The 12,827-nt window shown below is 34.9% G+C and overlaps 1 protein-coding gene across 3 annotated transcripts in view; it reads right to left on the bottom strand.

Annotated features, from left to right (window-relative positions):
- Positions 1–12,827, bottom strand: part of MALRD1 (MAM and LDL receptor class A domain containing 1) — a 208,024-nt gene that overhangs the window by 153,480 nt on the left and 41,717 nt on the right. For all 3 annotated transcript variants that reach the window (XM_052693982.1, XM_052693983.1, XM_052693984.1), the window contains exons 14-17: positions 9,859–10,011; positions 9,603–9,708; positions 8,402–8,769; positions 6,367–6,779 (exon numbers count right to left, since the gene is read on the bottom strand). In XM_052693982.1, the coding sequence (XP_052549942.1) occupies positions 6,367–6,779; positions 8,402–8,769; positions 9,603–9,708; positions 9,859–10,011 (1,040 nt within the window). The remainder of the gene's footprint in view (positions 1–6,366; positions 6,780–8,401; positions 8,770–9,602; positions 9,709–9,858; positions 10,012–12,827) is intronic.

Below are 12,827 nucleotides of genomic sequence, written 5' to 3' on the forward strand. Positions count from 1 at the left end.
CACATAGGTGCATGCTAAAATAAACATCTCTTAATGGACTTTGTGCACATTCAAGTATTAGAGGTATTGTTCCTACCGATAAGGAGGCATAATTTATTGGTTTCTTTTCAGTTGTGGTTTCTTTAAAGATTTTAGAAATGAGGACCATACTGTCTTGCTTTTGGTAGTTTAAAATTTAAAATAAAATTTATTAATAAGCTAGTTCTGCAGTATAAAACTTCTGCCTGCCACTACAGTTAAACATTGACCACTTAAATAATTTGCCTGCAAAATTCTGCAAACTTCATAAGCTATTATTAAACTATCTCCAGGGAATTCATCTACCATGAAATTCATTTCACATCTCATTTATTATTTGAATGAGGATGAATAGTTCCCAAGTTTTCCAGCTTCAGGACTTCAAGATCGAGTCTGAATGAAGACTACAGAGGTGGCAAGAGATATACTACATAAAGTATGCTTCTTATGGAGTAAGAAGCAAAACATATTAGAACGACACCTTATAGGCAAATATTATTGATCTCTTTATATTTTGAACCAAGTGGATTTTTGGAAGGGTGAAGGAACACTATAACAAATGTTTATATGATAATTACAATGTATAGCATTGTTCTGTACACGTTCTATTTTTATACTAATCCATAGTTCTATCACTACTCAATTCCCTCAGAAGGTTAGCAAAAATTAAATCTTAATTTCCATGTGTGAGAATCCTTCTTTTTTTTTTTTTTTTTTTGGCCCAAAGCTTGCTTCCTGAGGTTTTTCTTTTGATAAGACTCTGAGTGACTCATCAATGAGGCAAGTGATGGGTGCTAACTGTGTGACAATGGATATCGCTTTGGGAACATTTGAAAGCCCCTTCCCCCAGAGCTGCTTGCTCTGTAGAAGAGTGGAAGAGAGTGCTCAGCAGTGTTCACTGGTGGAATATCCGGCCTGTGACTAAATAACTCCTGTTTGCTATGGAAGGCTGGGGGATGATACCATTGTATCCTGCGAAGGCAAGATACAAGTTGGTGCCTCCCTGCTTCCTCTTATCTGCTGGCAAGGCCAGAAAGATAAGAACTAAGGAGGTTCCTGCTGAGATCCCAGAGCCAGAAGCTGCCACCGCAAGGAGAACTGACTCAACCACCTTGGGTTTGAGTTGTCACTCAAAGGAGAGCTGACTCAACCACTTTGGATTTGAGCTGTCACTCAAAAGACAGTTGACTCGACCATTTTGAAGCATTGAAAAGGGGCCATCATCGCCATGGTCATCTTGTCATCAATAGAACAACTCTGCCCAACGACCCACCACTACTGAGGATCAAAGACACAACTACGAACCTCACTGGATCCATGATGGTGACTATCTCCCTCTTGCTTCCTATAAAGACTCCTTGCTTCTTCTCTTCTATCTTTTCTATCGCCCTCCTTCCTTTCCCCATTACCCTAATTCATAATAGTGTCCGTCCTCCCCTTACTCATTTCCTTGATTAAGATTTGTAATAAACTGGTCAGACCAACATTTGAACCGTTGCTTCTTAGTCTCACGCCAGGTATATAGGTAATAAAAGAACCTCCTCTCCCTCCTATAAATTGGAGCGAGACACCGTGTAAACATAATTTTAGCTAGGATGAAATTCACTGAGGAATGGAAAACTCTAAAGATACCTGCAAAGGAAATAGAGATTGAAGTCCTGATGTACATAGCTAGTCACATGGACAAACAACATATTGGGTCTGTCACAGGAAGTATCAACAGTATTGCATAGTGATTTTATTAGAAGATAGAACTTGCTAATTTTGATTAGGGTTATTACAGTTGTCTCTGGTGAGAGACCAGGTGGTTTGGTTGGAAGGGGATAGAAACATACAAGTGTATAATAGTACAAACAAATTAAAGACTATTTTGTCATAAGTTTCTGAAAGCAAACGTGGGATAGAAATGCACTTCATTGCGTACCTCTGAAATATACTAATCTATATTTTAGAAGTGCTACATATACACAAAGAAAAAGTGTCAGGAAAAGTAAACAGTTTCTTATACACAAATTCTACTGTCTCATGTTCTTGGACAAACTATAGAGCCAAACATTGCATTAAATGTATACCAAAATTTCTTTCTTGTTATAAAGATATCTTCATCCAGTGAAGTCACAGTAAGTCTTCACTCTGACCATTTTTTCAAGAACATATCAAGATATTCCCATCTAAAGACTTATACAACAAAGGAAAACTACTTAACAAGCAAAGATAAATTCTAAGAAAAAATGTGACTAAAGAAATACTGCCATACTAAAAGATGTTGATACTTCCAACAGTACAGACATGAAGTTTTCTATAGAATTTGGCCTGGCACAGCTCCTAACCACCATAATATCATAATCATTTCTACAAGTCACTGCCTGCCAGGACATACTTTAACAAGATGAGAGTTGAATAGCAATTGTACAGCGTAAATCTGATAAACGTCTATAAATATCCAAGGTGTGGGAGACAAAAGGATGAGGCTAGCCTCTTTTCAGTGATGTGTGGCGATAGGACATGGGGAAATGGCCACTGAAGCATGGGAAGTTCTGCACAAATGTGCTTAAGAACTTCACAGTGAGAGTCATGGAGCACTTGAACAGGCTGCCTGTTCTTCTCTGGAGATGGTCAAGACCTGTCTAGACTCCTACCTGTGCAACCTGATCTAGGGAGCCTGCTTCAGCAGGGGGGCTGGACTCAATGATCTCTAGGGGTCTGTTCCAGCCCCTACAATCCTGTGATTCTGTGATATCTGAAAACCAAAGGTTAGAGTATAACAAGTTAACAGGTATCAGAGATGAAAGAAGCCAACACAGAGGACAAAGATGAAGAAACACAGGTAATGCCTGGAGAGGGAATTACCAAGCTGCAAAAAACACAGAAGAATAACAATATATATGAAGCATAATTGCAGAAATGAAAAGCCACAGAAAGTAATAGCAACATTTAATAGACAAAAAAAAACAACAAAAAAAAACATGAATCTCAGCAGATAATTGGGAAAAGCACAAAGAATAGTAGGGAAAGAAAGATAAATTGAAAGCTGAAAATGAAGTTGTTGCTAGAGTAGAAATGCCTTATGACAAAATACTTGAGAGAAAATTACTACCAGTGAATGACCAAGAATTATAATGGAAAAATGAACACAAGTAGGTATTAGAAGTCTAATAAAGTCCTTGATGAATTTAGAGCGTCTCAACACTGGATTTTGGTGAAAAATATAAATTTGACCAACAAAATTTAATGAACTCCAACTCATATGTCAGCATAATTTAGGCCTGGTACAAGGAAACAAACAATCAAATCAAGCCAGAAGCATCCTATAGGATGGTTCTCACAGCTTTTTGTTGTTGTATGTCTTAAAACTCTGAAGGGTTCCTATGTGCCTTTCCTCTGCTCCAGGATCTGATTTTGTGCCCATCAACTGCTGAATTTAGAGGCACTTCCTATTGCAGTCACTGAGCCTTAGCACATATACGAGGAAGTTAACATCAAGGTCTTTTAGGATTCTCCTGGACTTGTTTATATCAGCTGTGTGGTGTTCCCAGTTAACATCTGACAAGTTGAAGTCTCCATAAGCACCTAGATGTCTGTCTTAGTTCCTTAAAGAAAAATTATCTTTTTCTTTTATTTATCACACAATGACATCCCCTTTATTTGCTTATCCCTTAATCCTTATACAGAAGCTCTCAACCATGTTGTCACAAACTAACAGCTCCATACAGTCCAGCCAGTCCCTTCATTACATATAGCATCACACTGTTACTTCTCCTGCCCTGATCGTCTCTCTGCAGAGCCCACAGCTGTCCATCACAGCACAGCAAAGTTGTTTTCTGATGTCTCATGTAGAAATGATACTCAGTGACTGCAATGAGGAGTGTTTCCCAGTTCAGCAGTTGATGGACACATCAGAATCTGGCACAGGGAAACTCTTCAGGGTTCTGACAGGACATAAAACAACAAAAACTGTAACTACAGTCCTATAGAACTTTTCTGTCTTGGAGGTGCTGCAAGGGACAACTCACATTGTATTATATGACATCAGAGGGGTTATAATAACATTGTTTGCAATAGAATAAAGGTCCGTTAATTATGACAAAAAGATGACCACAATGCTCAGGGGGATTGATTTGCTATTTTCACATAACACAATAATTTCCCTTTTCTGTATTCCTTTTTCTGAAATTTGAATGAATAGAGCAAACTGAAACAGCTACATTTATCTAGAGATGTAAAAATAGAATCTTTGCACTTTATTTTGAAACTACGTCAGGTTTTATGATTATTCAGTGAGGATGAAAGCAAACACCATTCACCATTGATAAAAGTTAGGCAACAATGGACAGATTGTTACTTTGCTGTCTTTTCAAATGCACTTATAAGGAAAAAGCATGTAAGTAGACATCTCGGGGATATGAAAATAAATTTGATGTAAAGATGTAAGTACACTCAACAGACTGTTTTATTTTCCATGTTGAATCAAGTGCACTGTAAAAAGTAACATCTTTGACAAGGAATATATTTCCACTTGCAGTTTTCAGCAAAAGTAAATTAATGCAACTTCCTGCTCCATTTTCAAAATCGCACGGGCTGATTATTTCTGTAATGCATCTAGGAAGTTATATATGCAGAATGGTTACTGAAATATTGCAGATAAATACTGTACTCCTTTGCTTACAGGGGGAATCACAAGTTCTCATACAATCAGAGAGTCTTTTGAGTTGAAAGGGGCCTCTAAAAGTCATCTAGTTCAACTTCCCTGCAATGAACATGGACATTTAGACTTGAATCAGATGCTCAGAGCCCCATTCAACCTGACCTTGATTGGATCTAACAGTGGGACTTCCACTGTATCTCTTGGCAATCTGTTCCAGTGCCTCACCGTCCTTATCGGAGAAAACTACTTCCTTATATCCAATTTAAATTTCCATTCTTTTGATTTAAAACCATTTTCCCTTGTTCTATCATAACAGACTCTGTGAAAGAATCCTCTTTCTTACAGTCCCCCTTTAGATTCTGAAAGACTGCTTCCAAGTCTCCCCAGAAACTTCTCTTCCCCAAACTGGATAACCTCGTCTCTCTCAGCCTGTCCTCATACAGGAGGTGCTCCATTCCCTGGATCATTTTAGTGGCCTGCCTCTTGAGACACTCAACTCCTCCCAAGAAAGTGAGAATTGCAGCTCTCCATTCAAGTTCAAGTACTTCCCAGAAAGTCCCGAATATATTCAGTAAATACTCATATTAGAATACCAGATTATTAAGTTCCTTTCAAAGTTCTCTGTCATAACATTTTCTGAATTCAAAAGGAAAATAGGATCAGGTACAGGTACAAAGTATGTGTAGCCAATAGGGCTAGCTTTATTAGTAGTTAATTTTAGCATCAGAAATACACTTAATCTTGGCTCAGAGACAATCTTTTTCATTTAAAAAATTTACCTCTGAATTTCCTGATTCACTCATCTGATCAATTCTGCTCACTGATATCTTATTTAACACTGATAAAAAATATCTAATGGAACAGTAACAAACTTCAGCCACAGTTTGATAGCATTTAGAACAGAGGTTTCCTGTGAAATTTAAAGTTCTGAAAAAAAGGTTGAGAAGAGGCTGACATGGTCAATGGAAACTGACAACATGACAACTGTTTAGTCTACTATAATTGCCTTTACCTGTATGGAAACATTCTCAAAAATGTCAACATGTAAGGCATACTACTGATAAACAATGATCTTTTTCATGGAATGTGACAAACAAATGACAGACTTGCATAATGAGGGAAGAGGAATATGTGGTATCAGTTACCTTATTTGGATGCTTATCTTTTAAATTTCCAAGAGAAAAAGTAAAGGTATAAGTTTAAAAAAAATCTAGACCATCTTCAGTGTCTACAGTTTATTTACACCCTAGGTATCTCAAAAAACAAAACAAAAAAAAAAACAACACCATCCTGCTTTATAGTATCAAGTGAATCTAAACATTTCCTTTTCAATCTGAATATCACCTATGAGATATTAAGCACTTCAAACACTGGGGAAACAGTCCAGAAATGTAAGCAACCTGTTTTGTAGCAGATCTACAAAGAATTCAGTGTAAACAATGCTCAAAAGAAAATCTCCTACTTTAAATATCATTTGTTCATACTCAAAAGATTACCACCTTTTTAGGGATGGGAGAAAATAAATTCCACCAAAAAAAAATAAATTCAGAAGTACTTCCTCAAAGAAAATCAACCTACAAACATATTGCAAAGTCAATGTGATCAGATGTTTACTAAGACCTTTTAGATTGCATTGTCATTTATAAACTTTCAGAGTTTTACTTTGCATCAAGGAAACATATCACAACCTAGAGAGAACATACCTGAAATGGCTTAGAGCTGCTGATGTACAGCGTCTGTCTTATCCAACTTTCTCCTTGATTTCCATATTTGTACCACAGCAGTATTCCCTTGGTATTACTCATAGTTCTCTGGAAGACTGACAAAGTATAAACTTGCTTTCCAGACATATGATAATGGAAGCGAAAAATGCAGGTTCGATTGTAAGTAGGGTTGAAGAGAGGACTAAGCAAAACTGCTTTATCTTCGAATTCTTGTGGCTCTGAAGACTCCATGTACAGGTAATGTCCCACACTAGTGCCTGTTGTGTGATCCTTTAATGGTCCTGTATTAACTGTAGGGGTTGGTCCTTGTATCCTGATCCAGTCAAAGTCATCCTCAGTGTCCTGTGCCCAATTGCATAGCCCATTTTCGAAGTCACACTGTAGGTCAGGGTCTGAAATGTGTGCAGAACAAAATGTCAGGTGTAAAGTAAGCAGAATGCTATCAGAAAGAGGTATTGCTTTAATATACTCTTTATTCACTGTCTTTCTGAGAAAAAAAAAATAATTTGTTTCCTTTTTCCTTTTCAAATACATGTAATATAGACCCACTTGGTTTTCGAAATAATCCTCCCCCCCCCCAGAAAAAAACAAATTTACCCCTGTATAGGCAAAAATAAAACAAAACAAAAGAAAAGCCTTTAGTTAACTTCTTTCTCTCTCATTACATCTGGTAATCAATACTTCATTCATTCAATAAATACTGTGAAGAACTATTTAATAGCATGAAGAGTAAAATGATTAATGCATTTTTTATAATTAAAGTATGAAAAAAACTCTGAAGGTTAGTTTTTTTTGGTTGTTTGTTTTTGTTTTTTGTTTTTTTGTTTTTTTTTTTTTGTTTTTTTTTAACTGATGAACTGGATGAAATAAATCACAGACCTTAACTTTGTAGTTAGATGCAATAAGTGACTTAATATGTTTTCATATGACAGACGCTAAACTCAAAAGGCATTTATAACACATTATTTAACATCAAGACAAAATATATTGATTAGAACTTCTAATGCTGAGTATTAGAAATGGTTAACTTGTATTCTTGTTTTTCATCTACCTTTCATAAACAGTAAATTATGATTAATATGTAATTATTAATCCCATAACATTTTATGTAAGCTTTTGTTACAATGTTTAAAACTTCAAAATCAGTCATTCAGTATTTCCTTACTGTAGACTTCAACATGTGTAAAGGAAGATAAGCATTTTACAGGTGGGAAAACTGAGATAGTCTGGAAACCGTGTACTGTCTTTGAAATTCAGATCATACAAAGCAGATATCAGTGCAGTCTGGTGTCTCCTCAAGCATGTAGATTGTCCACTGTTTCTCAAGCTCACTCTGATTTGCATAATTTGATTACAATAGGATATGGTAAAGCATCTGCTAGTTAATTTTAATATTAATGTTTTTGAGTTCTTAAAATTGATGAAAGCATGCTTGGGTGAGAAAATGAATCTCTGCCCTTTAGCACTGCAACTGAATGCCAAAAACATGAATGATCAACAGTTCTCAATTCCTACAAGTCATTTCTCTGAAAGAGAAAGAGATGCACAAAATAACTAGTAACTTCTAATAATACAGATAGTTTAATATTTTCTAGCTAGACAGATCTATATAGAGATAGGACGTACACTTCTTTCAGTCTATGTATATTATTTTATTTTTATCAGCGTAGCCCAAACCACCACATTAACTGAGATCAACTGGAAGAATGAATTCTTTCCACTAAAATAAATTTGTAATGCATGTGTGTATTTTACAGAAGAATTAAAGAAATATGACTCATTAGAATAAAAGAGCTTGATTTACAATTACATTTACCCTCAAATGTTACTCATCATACACATTTAGGCTAATAATTTTCAGAGAATTCTATCAGTAACTATGTTGGGTTGCATCACCACCGGCTATGACACTGATATGCTGTACTTGTACTCTGCACTTTTTATTTTTATTTTTTAAATGCAGAGATTAATTGGCAGTTTGTTTTGCTATAAAGTAATAATGGAAAGTACTCACTGCACTTGTCTTCATCTGATCCATCCCCGCAGTCATCCACAAGATCACATATCAATAAACGGCTAATACACGCTTTTGTGTCTCTGCACCAAAACCAATTAGGACCTTCACAGCTTAATGCTGGAGGTGGAAGAGCACAATTTTCAAATGTAATATCATCAATTGCTGAGACACCGTCATAAAATCCCAAACTGATTTTATTGAGCGAAATTTGGAAGGAATGTGAAAGACGTCCAAGCTGAATGACTGAGTTCAACCACTGATTTCCCTGGTTGTAATAGACCCTCCAAAGAACAGTAGGCTTATCTAGCCCATCCACAAGCAGTTGCATCTCTGCTGCTCCGACTGAATGTCCATAATTGTAATACCTAAAATAATAAAAACAAAGCTTTATTACCTTTTTTTTTAAAATAGTATCTTAAAACATCATTTTAAAGTCATTAATATATAATTGAGTGAACATATAGCTAAACTGTTTTTGTTCCTCATTCTGTTTCCAGAAGTGTGGTATTTCCAGACCTACACATCAACTCTTTGATAAACATCTTTCTACAGTAAATATATTTGACATTACTGAGCAACACACAGAATAATGCTAAAATCATGCAAAGATTTATTTAAGCCATATAAATTTGACATTAATATACAAATAATTACAGTTCATTTTTTATTTTGCTCTTTGAAGAGATTCTACAAAGACTGTGGTGAGAAAATAGCTGAAATAATTTTTTCCCCTATGAATATTGGAAAAGGATTGAAATTGGATTTCCAATTCTTGCACTGGAGTTATCTTTCAAAGAAGGTACAATTCAATTTTGGATACTCTATTGATAACTCAAACGATGACTCAGTGAGGTACTAAACTTTTGGATGATTTCTAAGTCTTGAGAGAACATTTTCAATTTGATTTTAATCCAAAATATTATCAAAATACTAGAGATATTTTCCTGTGTATATGCAGACATTGTCCTTTAACATAACTTTGCTGAAAGCCTTACAACAAATAAATCCTAGGTTTCAGTTCTGTTCTACAGATTATATCTACATATTGGTCATAATGAAGACTGTCTGATTAAGGAACAGACAAAGATATTAAATACTGTAGAGGAGGCTGTGTACTACTGTAAATTATAGCCACGATTTCAATCCAAGAGAAACAATGAGAGATGATCCAGAATCTTTTTAAAAAAATTTCCCATACCAAAAGGACATTGTGCAATTTGATCCTGTTTGTCTGAACTCTGGGCTTCGTAGCTGAGCAACTTGTGAAATCCTGCTGCTGTTTTTCAAAATGAACATAAAATGACCTAACAAAAGAAAACATAAAACAACTTTTCAGGCTGAAGTAAGACATTGTTTCTACATGTTTGGAAATAGTTTACAATCACCACTTTAAAACTGATTAAAGAGCAGTGTATCTACATCAGCCCTTTGTGTCTAGGCCTGGATTGATTTACCTTCAGACTTGTTATAGGTGTGATCTTGAGGAGGAGCTTGCTGCTTTAAAGCAGGTTCAAGAGAACTGCTGGAACTTCTTATCCAGTCGAATCCATCTGCATTTGCAGTTTCAAACCAACCACAGTTATCTCTTTCAAAGTCACACACAGAAGCTGAAATAAGGTAAGAAACATTTCTTTTTGTCTCTGTGCAAGACATGACTAAGAAAGCTTTACAACGCGAAAAGGAAATAAAACATTTCCAATATGTCACCACCATCCTAGAAAAAAAAAGTATTAGAGCATTGTGGGGAAAAGATGCTGTATTTGTTTTATAAAAATGGAGTAAGATAACAGTCCCACAGGAACATCCAAGCTAAATCTATACACAATGGATACATAAAGTGAAGACTTTTCTCTAAAAGCAATGCAGACAAAGCACACAATGTGGGTGAGGAGCTGCTGAAAACAGACCTCGCAATCTCATGCTGCAAAGCAGAAAAACAGAGCACAAACAAAGCAATAACAAGATTTCTGCCAGATCTTTTAGGGAATAAATGCTAGTGTCAGAATAAATTCTTTACTTCCCGAATTTCAGCAAATATGCTAAAGATAACAAAAACATTCTTCTAGTTGTAAAAGAAATCAAGCTAAATACCAGGTATTAAAGAAATGCCACAATATTGGTAAAAGGACAACTCTGAAACACAAAATACTGTATTAACAAAGGTTTGAAAAATATATTCATCTGCATTATTCTTCAGTACTTCATTTAACACAGCAATAATACATTACAAAATATATAAAATGCAAAATAAATGGATTGAAAGATGAATGAAAAACATACATTAATATTTACAATATTAAACAGAAGCAGCATCATATTTTCTACACTTAAAAAATTCCTCTCTAATCACAAAACAATACTTTTGCTTACTGTCATTAGAACAAGCATTCAATGGAAAACATTAGGAAAACTATTCCAAGAACTTTTACCCAGTACTTCATTAAATGTGTAAGCCACAAAATATTCACAGACATGACTACCATTTCTACCATCATTTTATAAAGATTTATCACAATTTGTTGTGGCCATTTCAGATGACATCTCATGGAAAAGAGAATTATATTCCATTGATGGAAAATATGAGGAGAGTTGGTTTCTTTTGTGTTTGTTTAACCAGTATATGATTCTTGGTCTGTTTAACCAGTATATGATTATTAGTGGTTTTCTAAAAAAGGCTGGATTTAGTGTGTTATTAACCAAAACACATAAAAACACAAATGAAAACAATAAAATTTAAGAGATTAAAGGAAATATAATTTTTCTATATATAGGGTGTATGTCAATCAAGCATGAAGTATGATTCTTTTTTTTTCTTTAGGAATATTGCTTTGCTAGAATAACAACAATTATTAACAGATGCACAAGGACCTAGGCAAATGGAAATGACTGATAATCTACTGGTGGAACAAAATAATGGGAAGATGAAGTGAGCTATTTATGATCTACCTTTTCTTTGCTTGAAAAGAAGAACGAGAAACTATCTCAAATACCTAGGACAGCTACAAAAAACATGAAAAACTTTGTATACAGGCAACATTCAAAAATGAAAGATGTAACATTTAAGTTTCCAAGCCCAGACTTCCTATAACTGTAACTTGTAACAAGACAAAGTGTGCCCTTATCTTAAGCATGGATGAGCACTTTGAGATAAAATAACTCTCAAACCTTCAACAAATTTTTAAACCTAGTGTTTTTAAAATCTGGGGAAGATAAAAGTATAGAGCAAGCTGGTAGAGCCTGGGTGAAATTCATTTGCTTCTAAGTGTTTTGTAATGCTTCAATCTTACTTCCTCATTATCACTTTGATCATCTCAGAGGTGAAAGTCAGTCAGGTTGGGTTCCTCCGCAGTTCCCCTCATAGTGAACAGACACTAATTAATCTACATTCTCTTCTAATATATTACTTTCTGCCTTTCTTCTGTTCTTTGTTGAGTCCTACAGACTCTGCTGGGCTTTTTGCTCCTTGTATATGAGGAAATTATTGCTAGTATTGACGTTTGGAGGAAATTGCCTTTACAGTGTCAGTGGATTTAGTCTTCTCTGAGCTGACTTGTTATCACAACTTGAGATTTCTTGCTGATTCTGGATTGTTACAAATTGATTTTACATATTTAAATATTTTTTTTTTTTTTTTTTTTTTTTAGAAACTCAAAAACACTCAAAAACATCCCCAAATCATATGCACAGCTTCTCTGTGTAAGCTGAATGAATGCCTAACAAGAATTTAAGAAACACTCATACTGAAAACAGTTGTTAAAATTGAATGATTATTATGTAAGGATTTCTGCAAGACTGACGGTTCACAAATCTCAACAACCACTCCCCTCAGATCTTTCTCAGTCTGGCAGCAAATGTGTATTTACACATAATGCAGCATTCTGAGGAAAGCCTGGCATGAAAAAATCCAGGTGAGAAGTTATAATCCGTCATTACTGGCTTACAATTTTCACTTAAATTTAAGAGGTGTTTAAAAAGACCCTCATATGTCAAGACATTCATATCCTTTTTTAATCACCCATTTCAAGATAGATTTAAAGACTTATAGTTAGCTGTCACTTTACTGACATCTTAATATCTAGGATCCAAAACACTTTACAGATATACGGATCCTATTACATTATTTTTAAACACTTTCAAGTGTAAACACACTGAAAAAAATGAAATTTAAAAATGCAAAAGGTCATCAATAGTAAAGAAGACTATTTGAAAAAACAGACAAAAAAAATCTCATCTATTTGAATGTTGACAAGTTCTTTTCAAAATTTCTGTGGGAGTGCCCACCTCCTTTGCTTTCCATCCCCAAATATTATTCTCTAAAGCTCTAAAAATAATTTGAAACTATTACATAAAAGTTCAAAACTGAATGTTAAGTTGATTTGCATTATGATACTAATATATATAGAACTGTAGTTGAACAATCACG

Source organism: Tympanuchus pallidicinctus, unplaced genomic scaffold, assembly GCF_026119805.1.
Source record: "Tympanuchus pallidicinctus isolate F22 unplaced genomic scaffold, pur_lepc_1.0 scaffold3, whole genome shotgun sequence".
Classification (NCBI taxonomy): Eukaryota; Metazoa; Chordata; class Aves; order Galliformes; family Phasianidae; genus Tympanuchus; species Tympanuchus pallidicinctus.